General features: G+C 52.3%; 8 protein-coding genes across 8 annotated transcripts; 2 read left to right on the plus strand and 6 right to left on the minus strand.

Annotated features, from left to right (window-relative positions):
- Positions 1–1810: 1810 nt before the first annotated feature.
- On the minus strand, positions 1811–2981 carry CGCS363_v001916 (Zinc-type alcohol dehydrogenase-like protein; the record flags this gene model as incomplete). Its single annotated transcript, XM_036633765.1, has 4 exons — positions 1811–2536; positions 2624–2728; positions 2786–2805; positions 2858–2981. The coding sequence occupies 4 exons, from the start codon at positions 2979–2981 to the stop codon at positions 1811–1813; spliced, it is 975 nt and encodes a 324-aa protein (XP_036501810.1).
- A 247-nt stretch (positions 2982–3228) lies between these two features.
- On the minus strand, positions 3229–4691 carry BOT2-5 (Presilphiperfolan-8-beta-ol synthase; the record flags this gene model as incomplete). The annotated part of the gene is made up of 8 exons (XM_036633766.1): positions 3229–3525; positions 3588–3621; positions 3675–3764; positions 3812–3983; positions 4085–4219; positions 4272–4290; positions 4349–4472; positions 4531–4691. 8 exons carry the CDS (start codon positions 4689–4691, stop codon positions 3229–3231), a joined length of 1032 nt encoding a protein of 343 aa, XP_036501809.1.
- A 5839-nt stretch (positions 4692–10530) lies between these two features.
- Positions 10531–12430, plus strand: opsB-0 (putative aspartic-type endopeptidase opsB; the record flags this gene model as incomplete). The annotated part of the gene is made up of 3 exons (XM_036633767.1): positions 10531–11020; positions 11093–12001; positions 12057–12430. 3 exons carry the CDS (start codon positions 10531–10533, stop codon positions 12428–12430), a joined length of 1773 nt encoding a protein of 590 aa, XP_036501814.1.
- Positions 12431–13004: 574 nt separating this feature from the next.
- CGCS363_v001919 (PEP2-like protein) lies at positions 13005–13721 on the minus strand (the record flags this gene model as incomplete). Its single annotated transcript, XM_036633768.1, has 2 exons — positions 13005–13498; positions 13553–13721. 2 exons carry the CDS (start codon positions 13719–13721, stop codon positions 13005–13007), a joined length of 663 nt encoding a protein of 220 aa, XP_036501813.1.
- A 512-nt stretch (positions 13722–14233) lies between these two features.
- On the minus strand, positions 14234–15801 carry fsr3-2 (FAD-dependent monooxygenase fsr3; the record flags this gene model as incomplete). Its single annotated transcript, XM_036633769.1, has 4 exons — positions 14234–14546; positions 14609–14946; positions 15014–15564; positions 15624–15801. 4 exons carry the CDS (start codon positions 15799–15801, stop codon positions 14234–14236), a joined length of 1380 nt encoding a protein of 459 aa, XP_036500930.1.
- A 911-nt stretch (positions 15802–16712) lies between these two features.
- CGCS363_v001921 (putative very-long-chain (3R)-3-hydroxyacyl-CoA dehydratase) lies at positions 16713–17560 on the minus strand (the record flags this gene model as incomplete). Its single annotated transcript, XM_036633770.1, has 4 exons — positions 16713–16786; positions 16842–16981; positions 17047–17260; positions 17332–17560. 4 exons carry the CDS (start codon positions 17558–17560, stop codon positions 16713–16715), a joined length of 657 nt encoding a protein of 218 aa, XP_036500931.1.
- A 1144-nt stretch (positions 17561–18704) lies between these two features.
- On the plus strand, positions 18705–20272 carry CGCS363_v001922 (uncharacterized protein; the record flags this gene model as incomplete). Its single annotated transcript, XM_036633771.1, has 2 exons — positions 18705–19085; positions 19154–20272. 2 exons carry the CDS (start codon positions 18705–18707, stop codon positions 20270–20272), a joined length of 1500 nt encoding a protein of 499 aa, XP_036500928.1.
- A 1968-nt stretch (positions 20273–22240) lies between these two features.
- On the minus strand, positions 22241–23398 carry trt4 (Non-reducing polyketide synthase trt4; the record flags this gene model as incomplete). The annotated part of the gene is made up of 1 exon (XM_036633772.1): positions 22241–23398. The coding sequence occupies one exon, from the start codon at positions 23396–23398 to the stop codon at positions 22241–22243; it is 1158 nt and encodes a 385-aa protein (XP_036500929.1).
- Positions 23399–27240: the final 3842 nt, after the last annotated feature.

The following is a 27240-nucleotide window of genomic DNA, read 5'->3' on the forward strand; positions in this document are numbered from 1 at the left end:
GGCCTCTTCGGCGGCGGCAGCCCGGCGAGCCCTCTCGGCGGGCGTAACGATCCTGATCGACGGCGAGGCAGAGCGTTGAGGAGGATCTCTGGCGGCGTCCTGTGCCAGTTGTTGTATACGTCGTTGTTTCCGCGTACCGTTGGCGATGGGTGACGGACGATGCCCAGAAGGGTCATCATCCGCCTGCCGAGCCGCGCGGCGGCGTTTAGGAGGCATCACGATGCCCTCAGATAATGAGATTCAATAGAAATAGATCAATTGAAGCCATCAGAATAGGTCAATTGCCGTACTACGAATATCTACGTGGCGTTGGGCAAATTTTCATGTATATACAGGGATTATGCGTGCGTAATTTCGGCAAAAAGGGGGGGCGGACGCTGTCAACGCAACGGAGTGTATGGGGTTGCGGGTCGAAATCCTTCAAATGACGGTGTTTCATGTCAATCAGAAACGCGTCTCCCAGCAGCAGGCTGTCATTGGAGGCCATGTTGATTTGCGGAGGAATTATGTGTTCGCCGCCATTATATCACACCCTTTATTTCTCAGGGTCTCCACCAAACTAATCTCTTTGAGTCAGGGGGGCGCGTAAGTCAAACCAACGCCAAAGGCCTGGAGATGCAGGGTTCTCCCATCTGTTTCCACGAATGCTCAATCAATGTGACACTCGCTAGAAGCCGCGAAGCCGAACTCAGTTCTTGGAAGTCCGTTTTGAGCAACGCCGTTGCTCCCACGCGATTCACACGAACACTCCATTGCTTTCATGATGATGAGATAATCGGTCGTCTAATGAAGTTTGCGCCAAACTTTTCAGACTTTCTCCCACATGGCGCTTGTAAGGTATCGGAATGCTCAACGGCCGAAATCTCTGCCCAGTGATTGGTCGGGAGAGGCATTGACTTTGGGCGGACACATGCTGCATTTCAGTTTCGTCCCGTGATGGCCTCATCTTTTGAAACCTTACTCGCGAGATGTTTCGTTTCGCCGAAAATGTTCAACGTCTGTTCAAGTTTCCCCTTATGCACTGTTGTAAGCGCAATTCGGTCCGCAGCTCTGATTAATGACGAAATGCTCTCGGGCAGAAGCTTGATGCGACTCGTGAGAAAACTTCAGGGTGCGATGAACCTGGACACGGTTGCAGCATCACTACCGTAGCAGTGTTGTTTGACATGAGACGCTTTTTTTGCAGACAGGAGTGGATTCTTGCAGTTGAGTCCATTGATGAAAACCATTCGCGGCAGATAAACGAGCTTCTAGATGGTGAAGCAGCACTGCTTCAGATTAATTGCCACGGGAGGCGGAAAGAAACAATCGACAATTCAATGAAGGTTAAAAGGAGTGTCTGGTACCTGTATTGACTTTACTTTAATTGAAAACGATGAGCATAAGATCGGTTCTATAGCTGTTATGACTTCCATTTAATAGACTTTCCTTATTGCGGGGGGTTTTATTGTTAACCCGGAGCTTTGGCCGCAGAAGGGAGGCTCCAACTGATTCGCCTCGGACTTCAGTCCAACTTGTCACGATTGCTTAGACGAACAAGGTAGACGAAATAACACTCTAGCTCAATGTTTGTAGTGCAACTTCCTTACACGTGCTCAACAAAACAACTCTTTTTAACTTTTTCGGCACAATCACTTTTGTGTCAATTCAATTAAGATGAGACTTGCGCTGGGTCTTTCAGAGGCCGGAGTCATCAAATGTACTATCATGACATCTGAAGATGAACAAGGCATAAGACATTGTTATGTGACTTTTCTCAATTAGATAACTCCAACAGCGAATGATGCCTATGTTGATGGATACACCTAGCTCAGGAAATTTCAATACCGACTTTGCCCTGATGCCTTCCGGTTTGTAGGTATTGATATGCCAACTCGAGATCTTCTAATTTGAAGATTTTGGGATCAAGAACAGGCCGTAGCTTGTCTGGGTTGGCTTCAACTGCCTTGCACATCTCCTCCATCTGAAGCCTGCTACCAACCCACACACCTCGAGCGGTGAACAAACTGAGCCAAGTGTCCAGCAAAGTTGGCAGACCTTGGTCTTGGCCATCGCCTCCAGCAAAACCGGCAGTCACGACGGTGCCGTCAAGCTTGACACTGGCTACGCTCTGCTTCAATGTGCTATTTCCAGCAATTTCGACAACAAGGTCGACCCCAACACCTCCTGTCAACCGCTTTGCAGCCACGCCCCAGTCTGTCGTGTTCCGATAGTTAATGATATGGTCAGCCCCGAGCCTTTTGAGTATTTCTGCCTTTTCATCAGAGCTAGTAGTGGCGATGACCCTCGCGCCAACTGCTTTCGCGAACTGCACGGCGAAAAGGCTAACGCCCCCAGTGCCCTGAGTGAGGATCCATTGTCCTGCGGAAACCTTCTTTCCCTCAAGTCCAAACAGAGCGTTCCAAGCCGTCACCCCGGCGCAGCTCAGAGAGGCAGCTTCAATGAAGTTTATCCCTTCAGGCATTGTCACCAGTCCTTGCTCGTTGAACACTCCGACGGTGCGAAAGGTACCGTCAACCCCAGCGCCTAGCCCGAACTTTGACGTTAGCATGTCGGGTGACCCTGCAGCGTGTGTCTGATTGAGTACTGTGATAACTTTATCTCCTGGTTGAAATCGAATCACGTGTTTGCCGACGGCCAGAACAACACCAGCTCCGTCTGACCCAGGGATGACGTTGGGTTTGACATGCCACGGATATTTCCCTTGGTGGATGACTAGGTCACGAAACTACGACATATCGTGTTAGCGGATTGAAAGTCGTTGAGACATTGTGGCGAGGCCTACATTTATAGCAGCGCCATGTACTTCGCCATTCATGTCAGTAATTGTCGAGATTTGGGTCCAGTGCAAGCTCACATTTTACGAGGACTTCGTTATCTCCCAGATCAGGTACCGGCTGTTCGCTGAATCGGAGCGAAGCAAGTCCGCCTTCGTCTACAACGTTCCACTGCTTGGTGGTCTTAGGCAGAGATTGTGACATTTCAGATACGGTTGATGGACGGGCTTATTGAAGCATCAAGGTCTTAGGTATTGTCAGAAAATGTAAACAGGAAGAAGGTTATTTTTGTTGAAGTCGAGAGATCCGCTGGCTTTCATCTTTTATTCTTATGATGGTTGTGTAAGCAGACCTCAAGCATGATGACATCAAATGATTCGTAAGCACCCAATAACGTTGTCAATCTCGGAGCCCAGTTCAAAATCTAGCGGCGTCTGCAGATTGCCACATCTTATTCCAGACGCATCATGACACCACCTGCAATTGCGTGCTTAGATACGCCGTACCGACCGGTTTGAAGACTCCAGTTCAGATTGCCTGTACAGTTGAGTCTGCATGCGTTGATGTACGTCTTGAGATTGCCAATCAGAGATTCGTCGCCAGAGTATCGTTCAGTAAGGATGTAAGCAGCGTAGTCAAAGTCCTCAACGGCCTTCTCAATCGTCTCCACGACCATCGAGACGGCCAAGTCCAAGCTGCCGAACTGGCGAAACAGGAGTGGAACGATGCTGTCTACTGATTGTTGACCCTGCGATTCTGGTGTTAGTTTGGCTTCCATCCCTCCATGTCCTCAAATGATAACAAACTAACCACTTCCTTCTTTAGGGACAGCAGATCGTTCGTGCTGCGTGATGTAGCTTAGCGAGTGGGAACAATTTGTGAGCTGTCTCAACTTACGCCCATATTATGATATTCGTCTTGTCCCATACGACTTTCATGTAAGGGTCGGTGAGTAGCTTGATTGGTAGCGATACTCTGTACGCGTACCTTCTTATGTGAGAGTCAAGACATCCTCCTGGACTTATGCAACTCACTCGTTGAAGAAGCTGGTGACATTGACAGCGCTCGTTCCCATCCTTGTCTCAACATACTCCTCTACTGAAGGCAGATCAGGGCTCAGTCTACGCTTCTCTTCTACTTCGGATGTTTTCGTGAAGAATTCCAGCTCTCTGAACAACAATTCTCGGTGTTCTAGATACCTCTTATCTGAGTCGTGTACACATCAGAGGGGTCATTGAAGTACATACCTACGCCGTAGGCTTGACATGATGCATCACCAATTACCTTGAAGAATGCAATGATCTTACTCTCCGGAGGTTCTCGCGTGCCGCAACCAACCTCATCAAGCCCGAGACAATGGCGGACATACTCGATGGTTTCCCTACGGAAAGTTTGGGCGGCTTGGAAATCACTCGACAAGTCTCCGACCTCCGCATCCATTTCTGTAATCTGTTAGTTTCGGTGCAAGTGTCTCGGAGACATTGGGAGACATACCATCATCCCAAATGAAAAGCTTTGACAACATTCGTGTCAGCCAAGCCAATCAGCGGAGTCTTGGTTGTATCACATACCCATAGAGCCAAGCACGACAGGATGTCTCCGTCTGCCAAGGTAGCTCCGGGCCACCATGTTGAAGAAAAAAGCCCCGAGTCGATCTTGGTCAAAAGTCTTTGCTTCTGGGCAGACTCGGTAAGGCTGCTATTCTCAGCAGCAAGGCCAAGCTGACCGGATTGAGATGAGTCTTCAAAATTACCTTGATATTCTGTTTGGAACTGAGGCACGGATGCTCTCGAGCTGAGTATTGATATCCATAGGCCAGTGTTTGAACATGCGTCTGAGATCTGGAATTCGGAGCTCTTGGCCTCTCAGCTGTTCCAGCAGCTCTTGGCGAACGGGCTTTCCGTGCAGCGCCATGTCACAGGCAACAAGGCAAAAACAAACGAGCTTGAAGTTATCCGCATTAATTGCTGAAACAAAGCAACATTTATCATGTTCTCTCTCATATATACATACTTGGCCCTAGACGCCTTGATGCTGCACAAAAGCCTGGTCACGGTCAGCAGCTTATCATGGACCGCTCCGGTGAGTAAGACGGTTGGCTGATGGAGTCTGAATGAATGCCGAGCGAATTGGAAGCTGAGGGTCATCTTCAAATTGGTGTTCATCTCAAAATGGGTGCAACCCAGGGGCCTCGGCAGCCATTGGTGCCAGACCAACATGATGCCATTGGCCGCTGAACATCCATTTTGGGTCTTGTATTAGAGGGTTATGCATTAGCCGATACTCTTGCTGAAGAAACCATTCTCTGTTCGTGACGCATTCTCTCTAACCAGCCTGATTTGGTCTTCACCGCTTCACACGTCAGATCAGCATCGTAGATAACATCATATCAGCGTTTCAGCAGCTGGCAAGGGACGTGACCCTGGTAAGTGTGGCTCCTTTCAGAATCGGGCAACTTGACCCTTGGATGAAAGCCACCAATAGAGTCTTTTCCAGTTGTCCCGCATACTGTACAGTGGTACCCATTCACCTACGTATTTCAAGTTTCAACTCATTACATGGGCCATTCGGGCAACCTGAAGCCTATGTGGGGTTACCGGTTTACCAGAATACAGTATCCCCTGGTAGTAATGAGGGGTTGATCCATCTACGTGCAGATGTCGAATGTCGGAAGTCAGACCTGAACCAATGAATTCATCGAATTCAAATCAAAGTTTTGGGTTCCATACTGGTCTTCGGCTCAATCACCCATCGATATGTGGTTCTGTAGTGGACAGTCCGACTTGTAACTTGAGTTCTGCAACAAAAAATCGTCCAACCCCGGAGGCCTGTCATTATTTGGGCTGCCACGTATTCAAACCTTGGGGTGCAGTGACATAGCGTCGATAGATGCGTCAGGACTACTGCAGTCACTAGAAGGGAGGTGGTCGGAAAGGGCAAAAACCATTGGCTCAATAAATCTAACTATCGGAAAGATCGTTGAGAAATAGCTAGTTCAATCGATTATCCAGCAGCCCATCACCGATCATGTGGCGATGTCTTCGTGTACCTTGCTAGGTCTACCCAACAATTGCCCCTGTGTCTCGAACCAAGACCGATGATAAGACGTTTTCGCCTCTCGCGGGACACAATGTGATGAACCCACTTCCAAGCGCCTGGTCGTCACATATCAGTCACCATGCATCTGCCAAAAAAGGAACAAGAACCGCTCTTCTTGCATCGCCCGGAGATGGATATTCTGGGCGCGGAACAAGCGGTCAAAGGTGTTGTCTAGGCTTATTGATAGCCACACATTTGAGGATCACGTCTTTCCTAGCATATGCGTGGGGAGACTCATAATTGATCAATTCGTCGAGTCAGACACGAGAAGAAGCCGGAAAGCGACATCATCAGTCTCTTAGCTCCCCGAGACTCGAACGCCAGCATTTTCGAACGCACTGGTGTCCATCGAGGATTCAGTTTACCAAGCGTCACACAGCGCCACGAATTCACATGGGGCTTCTCACTTACATGGCCCATGGTGGCTCAGTATGGCCCACCGTGTCCATCGCGGTCTTCGCGTTACTTCTGTACGCTTTTGCCTTGGGAATTTATCGACTTACATTTCATCCCTTGTCCAAGTTCCCCGGCCCAAAACTTTCGGCCTTCACTGGATGGTATGAATTATACACGGATATTTTCGGTGGACCTCGCAAGACCTTCGCCTACCAAATCCAACTCATGCATCAGAAGTACGGCCCTATTGTGCGCATCAACCCGCACGAGCTTCATGTCAATGACCATGAGTTCTTCGACACAATTTACGCGGGCGGAAGTGTTCGTCGAAACAAGTATCCTCCCAGTGCTGGAGTTCAGGGCACTCCGGACGGTATCTTTGGCACAGTCGACCACGAACTCCACCGCCGAAGGAGGGCAGCGATCTCCGGGTTCTTTTCCAGGCAGTCTGTTTTGAATCATGAAGATCTCATTCACGAGAAAGTCGACCTCTTATGCGAAGTGTTCAAGAAGGCTATGTTCGATGGCGAGCCGCTCAATATCCGCGTCCCTTTGCTTGCTTTCGCCACTGACTTTTACTGTGCCCATGCTCTTGGCGAGGATGGCGATATGAAGCTATTGCAAGACCAAGAGAAGGCTCAGGTGTGGCGGCATAGTATCATTGGTCTATTGCATGTGACGCCCTTTGTCCGGCAGTTCCCTTGGATCATACCTTACGCATTAGAGCTGCCTCTTTGGTTGATAAAGCTGATTTCTGCGGATATGGCTCTTGTGGCTCAAGTGTACTGGGTAAGTCAGGCTCATGTCCTGATGCAACCTCCTTTGACACCATCTCACACCATCATTGACGAGTAGAACATCAGACAGCAGGCAAAAGTTGCTATTGATTCTTTCGGGTCTACGCAGGCGAAGTCTGCGGCCCCGAGCAATCTCATGCAAGCTATTCTGTCATCGAACCTACCTGGTTCAGAGAAGTCATACAAGCGAATGGCACAAGAAGGCTTCGGCGTCTTGACAGCGTCAGGTGACACTATCGCTCGGACATTGACCACGGCCATATACCATCTTCTTGCCAACCCAGAGTATCTTGGACGGCTGAGGGACGAGTTAGACTCGGTCATACCAGATCCCAACGCATCGACACACCTGAAAAGTCTTGAGAATCTAACTTGGTTTGTAAGTCCAGACACTTCACTCTCATGACTTACTAATCGTTCGGATTCTTATACCTAAGTAGCCTGCGGTTATCAAAGAGTCTCTTCGAATTTCTGCACTTATTACCTCAAGAGCTGTACTGCAAGCACCAACAGAGCATTTGAGATACAACGACTGGATAATTCCGTCAAATGTAAGCTGAAATCACTGGCTCTTCGCGAAATTTGATGTAGCCCCCTCAAACCATACACACTTCTCCGTGTGATTGACTCATTTCACTCATGTTCGCTCCAGACGCCGATCGGAACAACCCTTGCCGACCTCATGATGGACCCTCGCGCATTCCCAGAGCCAAGAAATTTCGACCCTGGGAGATGGCTAGAGTCTGATCCTCTATACGCCCGCAACGTCAAGTACTTTCTGCCCTTTCACCGTGGCCACAGAAACTGCATAGGGATGAAGTCAGTTTTGACCGCAAAGTCACCGTTGTGTTCAATCGTTTCATGTGACTGACCTTAATCACAGTCTTGCATGGGCTGAGATGTACATTGCTCTTGCCAAGCTCTTTCGACGTTTTGACTTAGAGCTGTACGATGTCGTACGGGAAAGAGACATTGATCATCACAGGGATTGCTTTCTGGGCGAGCCAAGGGATGACACCAAGGGAGTCCGAGTGAAGATACTCGGCCTACGGGAGTAAGAGGTCGATGCTGGGAATTGTTGTAGATTGTGGTCAAGGTCGCGATGAAAAGTTTGCTTGCTCAACTACAACAGCGACTTGTTGCAGATCCACGGGCAACATCAGTGCATCAATAGCCTCAATCGACGACCCCTCCTCCGGCACTTTCAAAAGATTGTACACGCCCGTGCTTTATGCTTTGATTTTAAGTTTTTGGGCTGAAAACGAAATGCGTTAAGCCGCACGTACCAGGTGTGATGACATAGAGTCTCAAATGTCGCTGTCAAGTTGAAACTCTCGCGGTGAATGAAATGAACATCGACTCCTTCAGACTTCAGGCTGCATTAGACAGCTTGGCTGAAGATTGAGACTTCATTCAGCCTCTCTTGGCCAGTACAGAACATCACACCGCCGAGCTTCTGCGTTATGGCTTTTTCATCTTGGCGAGTCCGGAGGGTGGCTTGGGAAAGGGTATTTCATGATGGGGGCAAGTTGAGCCGTGACCCCTCAAAAGTGCGGACGAAGGGCGGCGGAGGTGTATATAAATTTAGCACCGAATGCGACTGCACACCATCCGGACTGGGTGGAATAAATGATCAAGGAATAGTAGCCGCATGCTGATCAACACTATCCATGAGACCTGCAAGCTTGAACTTTGGAAATGTCTTGGCCAGCTCCCGGTGCTACTCGGATTACGAGGTCGGAGTCATTCGACGGTGCTCGGCGTCGACATCGACATGGAAGACTGACTGACTAGGCACGGGCACAGGCGCGGGAGACCCGCTGAAGGGCCCATTCCATCCCCACTGAGTCGTTGACGTCCTGCACGGAAAGACTCTAACCTTAACCATTCCATCTCTGTTCTTCATCTTGCATACGCCTCTTCAACTCAATCTTCCTGTATTTGCGCTTGTTCTTCCCGTTCACACTCTTTCACGGTGATGTTTGGAAAATGCTGGCCATGAGCTGAGAGAAGCATACACATGGTCTGATTGTTGTAGGCATCGAGGCGGCTGGGCATTTTCAACGCTCTCCCTGCTTCAGGCTGGTGCTCCACCGTCGGGGATCACTTCAAGAGGATTGGCTGACAGATGCATCAAGCCTTCAGAACAAGCACTCGCGAGATTCACAAGATCCTCGATGCTGTCGTTCTCGGATCATTATCCATCGTTCAATTGGCCAACGGCGCCCAGCTCTCTCGGCTCTGATCTCTCCCGCCCCTTCAGGTCACAGGTCGCAGAGATTCTGCCCGAGGACCCCTCCCGACCCCTCGGTGAGTGCCCTCAAAAGAGGAGCCAAGACAAGGCCAAGGTGACCTGAAGGGGCTTAGTGCCGCTGAGTCTCACACCACTCGCGTCCGCTTTCGTCTCAGGGGTTTGTCTGATCTACGATTTCCGCACCCTGGCTCGCCTGCAACCCCCAGCGGAATCTGTGACGCCAGGCCGCTAGTCACTGTTTGAGATGCCCATAGTGGCCACTCAGAGCCGTTGCCATCGTCTTTCGAGCTTGCCAAGGCCCGACTGCCAAGTCTCAATCACTTGCGTTCCCTTCCAAGCTTGAGACTTTGCGAGAAGAGTCTCGAGGGAATATCCCACCGGTCGATGCAGAATTGCTGCTTGTTTGCTTTCCGCCGAGCACAAGAATGCCGTAGTAGCCTCGGACGGCGCTCGCAGCATCTTGGCTCGTGTGCCAAATTTGGATTTTGGCTCAGCGGCCTTCTCTGCGGGCACCGAGATTCGACAGGGGAGCCACCAGAAGAGAAGGGCGAAAAAACGTGCGAACCATGTCGCTCTTGAGACACTGTGGTTCCCCATCCTCGAGCCCCCCGTTCCCTTGGCGCTGACAGCTGGGACAAGGGACCGACCAGTTCGTCTCTCTGTCTGTGTGGTGTCTTCAACCCATGTCGATCTCTTCCTGTTCCTATTCCTATCACGGCCTCTCCTCTCGGTCTCTCTTTCCCTCTTACCAATTATTCCCTTCGTCCTCAATCGTTGACTGCGTCGACGGTGGAGTCCCTGCTTCTATTTTCCCTCTTCTTAGTATTCTTCTTCAACCAGCCAAGGCGTGTTTTACATTGCGTTGCGTTTGCCGTTTGAACGGCATCTTTTCTTCATCTTCTTCCGACAGGATCGTCGTTTTTCATCCAACGTCAACACGGCTTGTCTGTTTTCTTTCCTTTTTCTGATATTCTTCTTCGTTCCGCTCCTTTTGTCGTAAACTTTATTGATCCATTTTTCGCCAATCCGCTCGTTGAACGACGCCCGAGCTCTGAGAGCCGAATTCGAGATTTGAACCGCCCGTCCGCCGATCGACTCATCTATCTGGTGAACTTCAACACCCGCCCCGAGCGCCTCTTTGAAGATAGTTCCCATGTGGCGACGACCGCGATAGCCCGAATTTCCACCCTCTCTCCCGGCGCCAGAAATGGCGCTACTCTCCTCCGCCCTACTGGCCCTCTCGCTAGTCGCCCGCACCCAAGCATGGCCTGCACTACCAACCGATGACGGAGACTTTGGCGCCTTTATGACTCTTCCCGTCATTCCTTATACGACGCAGCACGATGCCAAGGACAACGTTGCCCCGCGAGGGCTTCCTCTACCGGTGGATGAGGGTTCGGAGACGATGATGATGACGCTACCGGTGACTTCGAAGCTGAGGAGGAGACGTGTGAATGGGAACCGCCCGCGGAAGCTTTTGCTCGACGACATCCTCACTGACGACCTGGAGGCTTTGCCCGCTGCCCCAAAGCTCAAGCCTCCGGTTTCAATGAGAGGCTTGCCGGTAGACGATGAAGTCGACATGAAGGCTACCTTCGTCACCTTGCCTGTCATCCACTCCACGAAGCGTGGGGTCTTCAGCCGACAAGTCGAAGCGAAGCTCGCCAACCGTTCAGACGTGGCATACTACGCGCAACGTAAGCTACCGCAACCCCTCTTCTAATATTAAACATTGCCAAGAACCGTGTTTGTGGATTAACAACAATCAGTCAACATCGGCACGCCCCCACAACCCGTCTACGCCCAGCTTGATACCGGGTCCTTCGAATTGTGGGTGAACCCGGATTGCAGCATACTCAGCGCCTCCGATCAACGCTTCTGTGAAGCCGTCGGCTTCTACGACACCGCCAAATCATCGACCGTTACTCCATTGCGGACGACGAAAACGCTGCGCTACGGCATTGGCGCCGCCAACATCACCTATGTCCGCGACAACCTTGCCCTCGCTGGGTCACGGCAGACGATGCAGAATGTTCAGTTCGGTGTGGCCACGAGCTCGGAAGATCAGTTTGCCGGTATCCTTGGTATTGGTGCTGGTGAAGGTGTCAACACGCGCTACAAGAATCTCATCGACGAACTTGCGGCTCAGAACGTTACTAAGACCAAGGCCTTCAGTCTGGCTCTGGGATCAAAGGATGAGCAGGAAGGGGCCATCATCTTCGGTGGAATCGACACTTCGAAGTTTTCTGGATCTCTGGCTCGCCTACCGATCATTCCTGCCGACCAGTCTCCTGATGGTGTTGCGCGGTACTGGGTTGAAATGACCCAGATGAGCATCACCCCGCCGAGCGGACGAACACGATACTACCCGAACAGCAACATGCCTGTCTTCCTCGACAGCGGAGCTACTCTCACCCTGCTACCTATGGATATCGCGAACACGATTGCGTCCGATTTTGGCTCACCGGGTCTCGATGCTAATGGATTCTACCCCGTCTCCTGTACTCTGGTCAACCTCAACGGAACTGTCGACTTCGACTTTGAAGGGATGAAGATCAAGGTGCCATACAAGGAGATGATTCGTGAGCTGCGCACAAGCCCGCCGGTTTGTTACCTTGGCATTGTTCCGAATTCGGATTTCACGCTGCTGGGCGACACCTTCCTGCGTTCAGCCTATGGTACGTTGGAAGCATGATAATTTTCAGTGAGAATCCCGCTAACAAACCCTTTTAGCCGTGTTCGATCTCGATACTAATGCTGCCTACCTTGCTCAATACGTCAACTGTGGCACCCGGACGATGGCTATCAACCGCCCAGAAGATATTCCTGCCATCAAGGGGTTGTGTCCCGGTGCCCCCGTAACGTCACCGGTCAATAACGGTACCATTACTGTGCCTAACACTGGTGCCGGGACCGGCTCAAACTCCGGATCTGGTTCCGGGTCTGGCTCCGGCACAGGTTCCGGCACAGGATCAAATCTCCCAACCGGCGCCTCTCCAGAGACGTCGGGGCTTCCGTCGGCAGGTTCTGGGTCATCAGCCTCAATATCGTCCCCCAGCTTCGCTGCGATAGTGTCAAGCGTCATCTTGACATGGATGGTCTTGTAAGAGATGGGCGATGGACGGGCATGTATATGTTGGAACGTCTGATAGGGCATACGTAAAAGAATCATTGGGCATCATGAGCGGGCTTGGGTACTGTGTGTCTGGCGTACTGGAACGGCGGGGCCTCACTTTCAATTCTTGCATGGTGGAGGGATTAATGATTACTCGGCGCATGGAACGTAGCGAGCATTGTCAAAACCGCCTTGAAATAGATATAATGCAAATCACCACATTGGCTGTGGAACGAGAATGAATCAGGGCCCAGTGATGGAGGAGCTTCTCTCGTGAAAACCTCTTCTGACCTGCTCGCGCCACATCTTTATCATTTTGTGGGCGGGATGGACGGAAAGATTTAAGTCTAGTAGATACCGGCAAGATCAACCGAGCAGTCTTACAATTGAACGCTCCGATGGCCAAGAGCGGCGACAGTGTCCACAGAGGTGAGGACGAAGGCGAAGACAAGGCGCATCAATTTGCATTGCCAGTAAATGGTATTGTTTGAATTTAGGTTCCAGGTACCGTATGTCTTCCAGAGACTGCTGCTCCTCGAGGGTCTTCCCTCTTGTCTGCTCAACTATCACTCTGGTCGAAAAGAACGAGACATCGCCGGCTCTTCCAACCATCTCTTAATCGATTGGTACATGCCCGCAGTATTGTTGCCCGTCACTAGGTCTGAGTCGATGTCATAGCCCAGCGTGCTCTGCGCCGCGCCAAGATACCTGTAGCCCTGGGGGTACTTGGCCAAAACCTCAGGGGCAAAGGATGGTACCCTCCCATCGACAGGCACCAACTTGTCCTTCTCGTAGACCAACTTGACGAAGACGGCCTTCCAATCTGTGGTCTTTTCGTAGAAGAACATGAAGCGACAGTCACAGTCGACATCGTATTCGAAGCCGTCGGGGTGTTGGAACCGCTGCGTGATCGTAGCCTTCATCTTGCCGACAGCGCGTTTCTTTTCAGTATTGAGTTCGACAAGGGTACCGCATTCGCGATGCATGATGAAGGCACCGACTTCTTTCCCACTGATGGAGATGCGGATGAAGTCTTCGATGGGCTGAGGTCCACTCCAAGCTACACGTAACTATGGTGTTAGACTTTTTCACGGGGGAGGGAAAGCGCGCGCACTTGTCCACACGATGGCGTCGTCGGCGAAGAGGGAGCGGTAGTTGGCCCATTCGCTGGCATCGCGGTAGACCGGCCAGCCTTTGCAGAGTTCAGAAACAGCAAAGCGTTCGAGGAGCTCAGTGGTGGTGCCACCGAGGTGGGAGTATTGACGGGTGTGGGGGTCCGTCATGATTACTTCTGCTTGCTAGAAATGAAGAGGAACACTAAAGAAGCGAGAGGTAGCTGGGCGATGAAGTTGGGAAGAAATGAATGCCGGTGATCAAGGTGGCTTGAAGTCGAATGAGTAGGTTGTCAACCTAGGTACTTACATCGGTCGAATGGGAAGCTGCAGCTGCAAGGCAAGCAGGAGACAGCCCGAGTTGCATCTTTCCATGTAGCTGAGCCCTTGCACCTGCCGTCGTTTTGTAACTCCACCATCGATGTCATATTTGGAAGCTTCAGCTTTGGATACGAATGAGCCCCTGCTTCCTTCAGAAGTCGTCGTGCTTGCAACCTACTCGACCGTGTCGTTCTTGATGTCTAGGCTGTGTCTCACTTACGGTTACTCGTGCAGAACGTCATGCAAGACATGCTATGTTCTAATCTAATGATACTTTCTAATGTCGGTCTTTCTATTTAGGTAATATGCCAGTCCTTATACAATCTTGACTTTTAATCGCGGTCAATGCTCTGAAATATCGCTCACGACCAATCTCCGTCATCCGTGATTCTCTCTCCTCGCTCAGCGTATGCCAGAAGCTCATCCACCGTCCATGGCTTGAAGGTGTGTCCCGGAGGCGTGTTCGTGTTTTGGAATGGCTTTCCGGAGAGAATGTAAGCTGAACACTTATCATAACTATCGTACGCGTACTGCTCAGGGTTGTGTTCGGAAACCCATCTATCAACCTGTTTGAGAATCGATGATGGGTTCTTGGCCACAGCATCCCAGTCCGTATTGTGAAAGTTCTCCCGATTCTTGAACCCCATCTTCTGGGCACAAGTCACGCGTTCGAACCTGACGATTGAAACGTTTAGCTAAAAAGACCAAAGTCGACTAATGAAAATGTATAGACTAACCGGAGTTTGTTTTGAATTCGGAGGGCCAGAGGTGCATCGGTCCTTCCACTTCGATGAAGCAGAGCTGCCAGAGAGAACGCATCCTCGAGTGCCATGGTCGCACCACTCGCCGACGTGGGCAAGAAGGTGTGAGCTGCATCGCCAATCTGAACAACTCTGGCCTTCGGAGAGACCCATTTCTCCCTCGGATTGCGCCACATGAGCTTGAAGTCCACAACTCCATCCTTGGGCGTCATTTTGATAATCTCTTGTATCCAAGGTGCCCACCCTTCCACATATGGCAGAGCATCCTTCGGGTCAGCAGGCTTGGCCCAGTCCTCCTGGGCGTTCCCGTCATCCTAAAACACCGATTATCAGTTAGGATACATGCCAAAAGCACGGCTAGTTAATGAAGCATCGACTGACCCTGTGGGTAAGCATCCATATCATATCTTTGGGAGTCTTCCCCATGACCAAATGAGCTCCCGAGCCAAAGAAGAGTCGGCTGACGCATTCAATGTTCCCGATAGCCTCAGCGACCAAGGGATTCTTCAAAGCCAACTCAACAGGAAACGTGCTCCTGAACAGAGCAAAGCCTGAGCTTATAGGTTGCTCCTTGGTGCCGGCTATCAATCGCCACGATCTGGAACCAATGCCGTCCGCAGCAACAGCAATGTCTGCAGAAATCCTGTCTCCGTCTTCAAGCTCAACGCCAGCTTCGTCTTCAGTCTCAAAGTAGTCGACCGCCTTCGCGCCATAGCGAATTGGGATGCCGATGTTGAGAGCATACTGATGCAGCAGCGAATGGAACTCCGACCTGCTCATGCCCAGGCCCTCCCCAAGCTTGCCAATCTTACTTCCGTCAAATTTGTATGCATCATAGGATCTGGGAAATGGCGTCTGGTAGCAAGCTTCTAGAAAGCCAGGCCACTGCTTCATAGTGTGTACCACGGAATCCCCAATGCCGATAATGTCACCTGGACTTTTGTTTAGCGAGAAGATTTTGAGAAGAAGGGCGCTGTTTCGGTATTATTACCGTAGTCGTCGAAGTTGGGTCGTCGGTCGATAATACGAATATCATGGCCCTTTCGATATCCTTCGATAGCAAAGCCGAGCCCGGCAATACCACCACCGACAACCAAGATTGAGAGACCAGATGACGGTTCACGCCGTATGATATCGGCGGATGCGAACCTGTTCGTAAGGGAGCCCATTTTTTGCGTTTTAAATGGCGGGTGATGATAGAGATGATGTCTGTAAGATAGGTACTATGAGAAATAGTTCTTAGAGACTCGCTTTTGAATGTCAATATTTATATGACTTGAAACGTGGCTAGAATCATCACGGACGGGCATCTCGGGCGAGTCGCGGTGCCGACTTGGCGCGGCGTGTGGGGTCGGCCGTGGATCCTGACGATCCTCGGGGTCGGAACGCCCCTAGGTGCCGGATAAAGTAGTCAAATTGCTCAGCTAAGACCACCTGCAAGGACAAGAATGCCTGATTGCTTACGGATCGTCCTACTACGAATCGGGTATGATGATCAATACTTGCATCTAATTAAGTTGCATCCAGCTGGACCGGCCGACGGCAACGTGTAGCTCCCGGCAAGAATTCTCCGATGGCCATAGCTAGTCCTCAGTTGACATCAAAACGATGGAACCGGGTACGTGATCGATACGCGAATGCCCATTTGTAATCTGTAAACATGATTCATGCGCGAACTCCATATACTCACACTTGCTGAGCCAGTGATGAGCTATCGACTGTGGCAAGACCGTACTTGTCTCAGGGGCTTTGTTAGTCAGCGGGGACAGTCAAGAAATTGAACAGCCCGAGTGGGCGTGCTAGAATCTCGCTTTACGTCGAACCGTTACATCACAAGGCCGAAGGCTTCGACCATTGTTGTTCAACTCAGATTGTACAGGCACACCGCAGGTTTGTGATGCGTATTCGTATTCGCTTTTGTGTAGGTGGTGTCACCGCCAGTTGCGTCTGTAGTAGTACTTATGGGAGCTACGACTGTATTAAATGACAATGCATGAAGGGGCTTTCTGTGGGAAAATCTCTGCAGTAGGAGTGTAGGTTCGGGACTTAAAGATAAGTCATATGAGCCACACTCGACATTTCATTGGGCTTTCAAAGCCTTAGAGAGGGTCTTCTTTCTTTGCTTGATCATATACGTATACATTGTGTAAGACCCTTCACTAATGTTAGATGAAAGACTCTCAAGGAATTGGGCCACCAAATGACGTACCAGGGATATACAAGCATAGGCAGAAGTAGAAGATTGGCGGGATAGCAGTGCTGACTTGACGACCTGGCTCAATGGCCTTGTACAATAGCCACCATTCGGACGCAATTCCGATGGGGTACAGTGGATAAAAGAGGGAGTATCTAAGCCAAAGTGGTCAACACGAGAGCTTTCCCAAGTCCCAGATTACAGATGCAGGCGTGTTTACCTTAGCCAGATAAGGCTAGATGTTGCTTTGCCATGAAGATTCAGAGTCAGGTACGCATAGCGAACGAAATCTGCAACGGACCACGCCAGTACAAGCGCGAGGTATGCGTTAGATGATGCGGTGCTCTCCGGGAAGCTGAACCACACCATCCAGACAATGATAGTACGGGCAACAACTTGGAGTGCCGTCGTGCCTACGGGCGACTTCACAAGACCTAGCCGATGGCACTCGTCAGAAAATAGCTCATTTAAACCTCGTCCCGGCTCGTCTGCCCATGTCACTCACCGACAGCAGCATGCACCACCTCAATCAACGTGAACGTCTGAACCCATCTCGCCCGTTGCTCTGTCGCCTGAAAAATAGCGAATTTGCCGTGGGGGATGTTGGCAACGATGCTGATGAAGATAGACGCCCATAGGCACGCGAAAACAGTGTTGTACAGCGTCAAGTACACGACGCGGGGCCCCACTGAGCGCCTAGACGCATCGTCTGCGCCCGCCTTGTTTCCAGCCATTCTGCGCACTTCAACGTCTGCTTCCTGGATGTTGTTCGACGTCGAGATTGGATTCCTAGATGGAGATAAATTCTGTCCCCAGCGGAATCCATTTCTTTCGCCAAGAAGCTGACTAACGACAACTCCACTGCCACCCAAAATGGGCATGCCGAGGTCGAGCGCGAGCTGCTAGCCCTGTATGGACGCGGGGCCGATCGGTGACAGCAACCTACACCGAGCCTCTCCACCGAGGATTAAGACATGCTGAAATGCGAGAGCTTGACGGAGTTTTTGTTTTTGCTCATCCACGCATGAAAGAAAATGAGACAAATGAACGCAGCCCGTGGGATGATTACCAATAATGCACATGGGCAGGGTGGAACTCCAGCGCTGTAAAGCAGTTCTCGGAATACCAACTCTGTAAGTGACGTTGGTTGCGACGGGCGAGAAACTGCCCAAAGCCTAGTTCGAAATAAGAACGATTTAACCAAAGGGTTCATTTCTAAATAAACTGCCTACCAATCAACCAGTGTTTGTACGTATGCTGAACAAGAGCCGTTGAAAGTGCCGGCCGGCTATTCCATGATTCGTCGGAAAACCCGAGAGCGATCAACACAACGTCGGCCACATTATCTCCGACTTCTCCACAGTCTAGGGGAGTGAGATCGCATCTGAATGCCAAATCGCGGGGTCCCCAGCCGCTCCCCAAGGTCCCTCGCAAACATGTTTCCTGAAGTGGAAACATTAGGCACATGAATCCCGGTCCACGTGGACTACGGCGGTGGAAGCGATTTCCTCTTCCAAGAGATGATGCAGTCATTTCTTCCTGCAGCCGGTATTCAGTGCAATAGATGATCAATAAGTCGGCTCGGACTATCTGGTTGTTGGTTCCTGAGCCGACGGGATACCACCCCAGATAGCGGAAGTGACAACAGCTAGGCAAAACTCGACTTGCCCTTGCAGAAGCCGATAGGATATGGATGCCTGCGATTTCCCAATTTGTAGCAAGCCGGCTCTCATCACCTGCACAGAGCTACCTTATTACGGTGAGAATGGGCTGTCCAAAGTGTCTGGTCGTATATATTTACAAGAGCGTGTGCGTTCCACGTCCTTGGTAGCTCGTCTCTCCCACACACACACAACGTTCTCTTACCAGCTTCACAAGATGTTTCGCACTCCGCTGCTGTGTCTGCTCTCTGCATTCCTCTGGGCACAAGACATCATAACAACGGTCAGCGCCGAGTCGATTCAATGCGGCAGTCCTTCATTCCCGAAACCGCGCGTCTTCATCCTCTCGGACATCCTGAACGAGCCAGATGACTCCATGTCGTTGGTTCGCCTGCTTGTGTATTCAAATCAAATTGACATTCGCGGGCTTTGCGCGACAACATCGTTCTTTTTGAGGAATACTACCCATCCCGAAGAGATGAAGAAAATCGTCAACGCGTACGGCATGGTCGTTGGCAACCTCAATCAACATGTCTCTGCGGATTTTCAGTTCAAGAGCTCAGACGAGCTATTGTCCCTAGTTACATCCGGGCCCACGGTAAGTACTCCATTCACAACCAGCTTTCTGAGCAAGGGAAGGATAATAACTAATCATGCGGTTGTCAGGTTTACGGAATGGAGGCTTTGAATTCCACACTCAGCGAAGGCGCAAAACTGCTCATGGAGAAGCTCGAGGAGTCGTCAGATCCCCTGCATGTGAGCCTTTGGGGTGGCGCCAATACTCTTGCTCAGGCTCTTCGGCACATACACGCAGAAAAGTCTCCAAGCGAAGCTGCGCTGCTGCGGTCACGACTCAGGGTCTATGCGATCTCAGATCAAGACGGCACTGGCACATGGATTCAATCTCAGTGGCCAGACATCTTTTACATATCTAGCATGCATGGTTTCCTAGAATTTGGAGACGCGACTTGGACGGGAGTAAACACCAACGCCAACGGACTGGCAAACACCACCAAAATCACAGACGAGTGGATCACCCCGAACATCCGCGTTGGGCCTCTGGGCGCAACCTATCCCTTGATCGAGTTCAACATGGAAGGAGATACACCAAGCTTCCTGTGGCTCATTCAAAATGGTCTGTCTGCTACCGAGCAGCCGGAACTAGGCGGTTGGGGAGGCCGATACTCTCAGGTGGTCGATGTTGACGGCATCAACTGGTATGGAAACTCGTTGGATGCCCTCACATTGTCTGATGGGACTTCATACTCGAGTATTCAGGCGACGATCTGGCGCTGGAGAGACGCTATGCAGGACGACTTTGCCGCGCGGATGCAATGGACCCTAAACCAGAGCGCCAGCGCAGTAGCTCACCCGCCTCTGGTCAACGTGAATGGTTCTGCAGGCCCTGAAGTCTTGCGGTTCGACCTCAAGGCCAATCAGTCAATCATATTGAATGGGGAAAGCACCTGTGACGCCGATCATCCTGGGGACTTGAGCCAGCTCGACTTTGAGTGGTTTGAATATCCCGCAGCACAAGTGTACCCGCCGCAACCAAGTGGCCTTTCCATTCAGCCACTCGCCTCCCCCTCTGGTACAAACGGCGTGCTCTCTCTGAATGAAGCTGGATTTGCGAATGTCACGCTTGGTTCAAGGGTTGAGGTGTCGGTCGAAGATAGCGCCTTTACGGATGGCAAAGAATGGCAGGTGGTCTTGCAAGTTCGCACGAAGAAAGGGCCACACCCAATTAGACGTTACAAGAGGGTTATAATAACGACCAAGGCCTGATTAGCATCGTTTCTTTACAGCTTAGAGGAGGGAAGTAGTATTCTCGTCAGCATCATGACAGTGTAATCGGCAAATATTCAAGATGTACATGACAATAATTGCATGAGACCGTTCGCTGGGGGGAAAATACGTTCTATATTCATGATCGGTATGAAGCAAATGATCAAAGAACAAAATCCCGGGGAGTCTACATTCGTGAGAGTAACAGCACTGACATGTTTCACCCGGTGGATGTCATGTTGACAGCCGGGTTAAATATGAACAAGGCACCAACCACACTGATCAAAAGTAATACCTGTGCCCCTATCGTCAAAAAGGCCATCCACGCATTTGAAACAGTTCTGCCTGGCTTTCCCCCGGCGATGTCAGAAGAAGTCGACCCAAAGCGAGTCCCAGTGATGGAGCCGCAAGACAGCCACTGGGGAGATCTAGGTGACCACCTGGATGGCGATGAAAGTACACCGTCAATAGATTGACATCCCTCAATGCCATGGTTTCCTGTCGCCGGCATGACAGGCGTACTGGCAGGCGTGGATGGCACGGCCCTCCGACGGAATGGATGAGGCGTGTCTCCTGGAGGGCCGTACTGCGCGTCGCGCGCCGACTGTGGGCTCACGGGGAAAGCGTCAAAGGCCTCAGACTGAGCGGTTGATGGGGTGAATATTTCGGTGGTCCACGGGATGGTTGTGGTGGTGGGCACCCGCACATGACCTGACTTGGTGTATTTGGTTTGGCGATGGGTCTTGATCGGCGTAGGGGGGTTGGCGCGGTTGCCTTGACGAGACGAGGGAGTGTTTGGTCTGTGGAATGGCATTTCAATGGTATTCCAGTGAGAGGATTTGGGGTGAAGGAAAGAGGAAATGCCGCGTGTGCATGAAAAATGTCGATGGTAGAGCAATACGACTTCTCGGGCAGCCAATGTTGGTCTTATACCTGTGCCGTCGGTGGTTGCTTTGTCGTTTCCCGTTCGCCAAAAGGAGCAAGGGGTGATCCAAGATAATGGCTGCGGATATCTTCCTCATTCAGGGTCTCGTGTCACCAAACAACACACAAATACAGGCTTGGGGACTATTTGCGACTTTTCAGAAGGGAAGAAAGAACTCAACCTTTGATGCTGTCTCCTGAGAGCAGAAACAGCACAGCAATGGGGTTTCCAAACCAAACAGTCGTACCAAAAAAGGATTGCAGCTACAAAACCATTACACCCGTAGGAGCGACATCCTGAGAAATTCTTCATTTTCTAAGGACGTTGATATTTCTAGGCCATGTGAGTCCCAGAACGCACTCACCAGACCTATGGCGACATTCCAGAGGGTCTTAAGCAAGCGTAACGAATATTAAACTGGCAAATTTGTCCATTCCCAGGGCATGAATTCAAGTCCTTCAATCACGGATTCGTTTTATCTAGGATCTTCTTCAACGTCCGAGTGTTCCAACAAGCGCTGAGAATACAATGGTATTCAACCCACATTCTGAGTGGACGAGGGCAGGGAAACCGCGGAAAATGGCTCTATTGAGGCTTTCATTCTCCAGAAAACCGGGTGACAAATAAGACATCGGGGTCTAAGTGTCTCTTATCCCTTACATGCTATTACCTGGGCCTTCCAATTCACGCCACTCTACAGGGAAGCAGCGATCTCCTGGGCGTTGTCTACGTCTATCTGATGCCCTCCTAGTACAAACGGGCGCTTCTGTGTCCATCCCCATGGAAATGCGCCGACCACGGCAATATGAAGAACAATTTCTCTTATAGCAACTTTCAATTCACTTCTATGGTAATCTTTGGGAGACTCGGAAACGATGTCGCGGGGCAAGCCGAGGTTCGAGTCTGGCAGAATTGTGTAAGACAGAGATTGTGTCAATCTGATTCGTGCTATAGCGGATGGGAAAGGAAAGGACTACAGTTTCGCAATTAATTTACATGATAGAATTATTTTAACCAGAGCTTAGTTTCGTGTACGTCAAACCTCAAAAAGCCACGAGAGTTTGAGGATTCGGCTTATCGTTCCCTTCAGCGTCCGACCAGAGCACGTTCTCGAAACCAACAGCCTTCAGCGTCGACTCCCACAAGTGCTCATCAGCCAAGCAATGCGTACGCCCGTCGTCGAAGCGCCACCACCCCTCGAGCAGCCCAAACACCAGATCCAACCATGACAGCCTCGTCGTGAACTCGACGAGAACCACGAAGCCCCCGGGGCGGAGCAGCTTGCGGATGTTGCCGCAGGACGCCGCGAGGCTCCTGGTGGCGTGGACGCAGTTGGACGACAGCACGGCGTGGAACCGGCCGCACAGCTTCTCGGGGGGCGTCTTCTCGATGTCCAGCGGCACGAAATCGACGCTGCCCGGGGGCAGGTGGGCGTACCTCTTCTTCGCCTCGGCTAGGAAGGAGGACGAGATGTCCGTGTACGTGTACGTGAAGGGGACGGCGTTCTCGACGAGCTTGTCGAGCACGTACTTTGTCGTACCGCCGAGGCCGGCGCCGACCTCGAGGATCTCGACGCGGGACGTAACACCCGCGAACGCGCGCCCGATGATCTCGCAGGCGAACTTGGACGCGGCCACGAACATGGGCGCGTTGGTGTAGAACTCCTGCAGCAGGCCGCGGCTCTTGCCGAAGATGAGGCTGAGCGGCTCGATCGCCCCCGTGAGGCACTCGGCCAGCTTGGAGCCCGCGACTTGGAGGAGTTCGTGCTCGCTGTTGTGGAGGGGGTGGTCTCGGATGAGCTGGTTGTAGATCGCCCACGAGGGTATCTTGTCGACGGGCTGGTAGGTTCGGAGGAACCTGCCGTGCTGGGACTTGACCAGACCGCCGTCTTGGAGGATTTTGTAGATGATCTGGAGCAGATTTTGGTGCTTGGGGAGAGTGTTGGTGATTTCCAGAGCCTCTCCGGGCGCCAGCGCGTCTAGGTTGCGGCCCATCCGGGCCAGCGATTCGGTGACGAAGGCGAGGACCAACTGTTGCTGGGTAGGGAACACCTCGTCCCAGAACCCGGAGCATCCTGCCTCGTCGGAGAAGCCGAGGACGAGATCAGTTGAGTTCTTGAACGTGTCTCGAATCTTTTGAAGCGCTACGGGGGACTCGGCAACTTGCGTTGGTTGCCGAGGTTTGTTCAGCGTCGATACCATTTTCTTGGCCAACTTCTGCACCAGAGGTCCCGTTTCGTTGGTGATCTGAGTGCCGTTGGTGTTAGTCAACCATTTTACAAGATTGGTGCGAAAGTCTCGGGGGTGGGGGTTCTTACCCTTGGACGCATCATGATGGAGAAATGATCACCATCGACGACAAACGTCTCAACATCCCCGACCAACCTATCCCAACCTCTAGGACCAAACGAACTACGCTCCACGGTCAACCACTCCATCCAGTCCGGGTTAGCCTCCTTCTGTAGGCCGCTCTTGGCCGTCAGGATCTTGTCCGCCTCGATGACCTTGTCAGACAGCTTGTCGAAGAACCCGTTCCGGGCCCAGATGATGAACGTGTGCACCGGCCTGGCATGCGTTGGGAGGGGCACCGGGTCGTAGTTCATGACGCACTTGACGCAGCCCGCGACGTACGTCTTCTGCTCGAGCGTCAGGGGCCTCCGCTTGTCCGTCTCGGAAATACTGTCGAAGATGCCCGTCATCTCGCAGACCTCGACGGTCACGTCCGGGATGCCCTGCAGCTTCTTCGGACACGCGGCGTCGAAGACGAGGAAGCTGTGGATCTGCTCGCCGCTCTCAACGAGCTGGCGCAGGGTCTCGTAGGCGAACATGCCGCCCACGGAGAAGCCGCCGATCATGTAGGGCCCGTGGGGCTGCACAGAGCGGATGGCGCGCGCGTAGATGGACCCGATCTGCTCCATGCTGCCCGTGAACTCAGACGCTCTGCCCAGAAAAGGCGCTTCAAGCGCGTAGACTGTCAGGTTCGGAGCTAGCTTGGGGAGGTGGAGGTAGACCGCTGCCGAACCGGAGCCGTCTGTGATGAGGAACAGGCGTTGTTGGCTCTGCGGCTGACCCTGGAGGAGGACGACGTTGCTGTGGTACTCTTCAGGGTTAAAAGGCTTCACCGGCGGAAGGACCACTTGGGGAAGAAGGTCCTCTGACGGAAAAAGGGTGGAGTCGTCTAGCGAGAGTGAGCCTTTGCAGATGGTGACGGGGGAATTCGAGGGATATCACGGACCTTGGGAATTGTCACTGGCAATAGTGCGGACCACTTGGGATACAGTCGCGCAGTCCGCGAGAAGAGAAGCCGGGAGCTCGGTTCCAGTCTGCTCCTTCACGGCTCCGATGATGGCAATGCTCATGAGAGAGTCGACGCCGATATCAGCGAGAGAGGTGTCCATGCCAATCTCGCTCGGATCAAGCCCGCTCTCCTTGGCGATGACAGAAAGAAGAATGTCCTTCATGTCGACACCCTCGAGGCCTGGGATGCCAGATATCGGGGAATCGGCGACTGGCAAAGTCGGCGGAGTCGAGATAGCGGACGATGGTGAATCCTGGGTAGAGGCGCCACTCTCGTCGGTGGGCTCGTCAACGATATCCGCCGTCGAATCGTCAAAGTAGGCAATGAGCTCTGATATCGTGGTCGGGCCGGCGATGAGGGTTGCCGGCAGTTCGATGTTCTGCTCCGACTTCAGTCTGGAGGTGATGGCGACCGTGAGGAGGGAGTCGACGCCCAAGTCCTCCAGTGTGGTGTGGTTCTCCACGTCTTCCATCTGAGTCCCGACCTCGGCACTGATAACCTTCAGTACGGCGGAGAGTTGCTCGTGGTCCGAAGTTTCGCGACGGGAGACCTTTGCGGTTGGCTTATCGGTGGAGTCACTGGTCACTCGGGGCTGCTTGACTTCCTTCTCGACGGCAATCTTCTGCTCTGGCGGGGCAGCCTTGTTCTTGACCGGATCGGATTGTGTTGCCGAAGGCAAGCCAAGCAGTTGGCGGAGGCGGGCTTTCTTCACCCGCTTGAACTTGAGACCCTCGCCGATGGCAACGGCACTGGTCTCGTCAAAGACGGTCGTTTCACAGACCACACTGCTGCCGTTGTCCGAAATCTCCGCGCGGACGTAACAGAGGTACTGCCTCCCGCCTGTCAGCTCGTTGCTGAGCTTCAAGGTATCACAACCGGTAGACATGTAAACCACGTCTGCCGGATTGGACGCATTGGAGTTGAGCAGGAAGCCAGCGGTTTGGGCGATGCTGTCCAGCCAGCAGGGGTCGTAGGTGAAAGACGACCCGGCCGGAGTCTCGCGCAGATCCAGTTTGAATGCAGCCTCGGTAAAAGACTGGTCGATGAACACCTCGTTGATGGACCAGTATTCGCTCGAGTAGTCCGTGATGGGAGAGAAGATCTTGTACACCATCTGCTTGAACAGCCGGTACACGGGATGTTGAGATGTGGGCTGCATGAGCTCGGCGGATCTCGGCGCGACTAGGGCTCGTCGAGCTTTCCATTCGTCCTTTTGCGTCTGGTGGGGAGGTGCAATGACAAGCTCGCAGCGCGAGTGGTCCTTGTCCGAGCTGACGGTGACGACGAAGGTGTTGGACCCTGTCTTGGTAGTTGCGCGGACCGCGACGATCTGCGGGCTCTTCGACTGTGCCAGGAAAAGGGGCGAGAAGATGTCAAGTTTCTGCAAAACCATCTGCGCATCTGAACCACCCGGGCTCATCTGACCGTGCAGATAACGGGCTGCGCTCCAAGCCATCTCTTGATAAACGCCGCTGGGCGTGAGTGCGATGCCGACGACGTTGTGACCATCGATCAACTTGCGCAAAGACGGCTCCTGGAGGTCGACCGAAAACTCGACCGTGCCGTTGTCCTTTGCGATGTCTTCGGACTCGAGACGGTGCAAGCAAGTGCCCAAGGACGCCTGTCCGGGACTCTGGGAACCCTGCGAGGACTTTGCCTTCATGTCTCTCTCGAGGGCTGCAACGCCACCGCGGTACTGGATCCAGAAGTCCTTGAGGTCGAAATGGTATGTCGGGAGGTCCAAGACGGACAAGCTGGGCTTGTAAGGACGATGGAACTCTGCCCAGTCCACGGAGACGCCACTCGTGTAAGCTTCCGCGACAATTTGAGAAAGAGCCTCCCAAGTAGAGCTCGCGGACTGCAACGCCGGAAGAAGCTTGCAGGGGGCAGCGAGTGTGGACTTTGCCATTGAAAGACACATAGCGCCGGGCCCGGCCTCCACAATCAGGGTGTTGTTGGTGATGTATCCAGCATCACGAGCCGCCGTGATCGCCGTTTCAAAACGGACCGGTTTGCGAGTCTGCTCGGCCAGATAAGAGGCCGAGAAGACACCCTCCTTGTCGACCACCCGCCCAAGAAGAGTCGAGACCACCGGAATGGATGGTTTACAGAACTGGGCAGACTTGGCCACGGTCTGGTAGGCGTCGAGCATGGGGTCGAGCTGGGCTGAATGGAATGCGTAAGGAGTCGATAAGTAGGTCGACTTGATCGAATTACCTTCTCTCAGCGTCGTGCGGAAGCGTTCCAAGGCCTCCATTTTACCGTTGACAACAACCGACATGGGACTGTTAAAGCAGGCGATGGCGATGCCCGCCCCGGGGGTCTCGTCGATGAGAGTCTGGACATTCTGCGCAGGTGCACTAATCGCCAACATACCATGGGTGTCTTTCACACACAGCTTCTCAACCAACTGAGCCCGCCGACCGACGAGGAGAAGAGTATCGGCGATCGTCAGCACACCTGCTGTACAGAGGGCCGCATACTCGCCCAAGCTGTGGCCGAGTACGGCGTTGGGAACAATGCCCCACGACTTGAGAAGCTGAGCGATTGCAATCTCCAGAGCCACGATGGCGAGATGTGTGCGCGTTGGGCTGGCTCCGTTCGACTGTTCTCTGAGAATGAGATCGATGAACGGCGGCAGGCCCAGGGTCTTGGCGATGTTGTTGAGTTCCAAGATCGACTGCTGCAACTGCGGGCATGAACCATAAAGATTCTTCGCAAGGCCGAAGAACTTAACCCCTTGTCC

The sequence above is a fragment of the Colletotrichum siamense genome, assembly GCF_013390195.1.
Source record: "Colletotrichum siamense strain Cg363 chromosome Unknown KSG_Cg363_contig01, whole genome shotgun sequence".
In the NCBI taxonomy this organism is placed as follows: Eukaryota; Fungi; Ascomycota; class Sordariomycetes; order Glomerellales; family Glomerellaceae; genus Colletotrichum; species Colletotrichum siamense.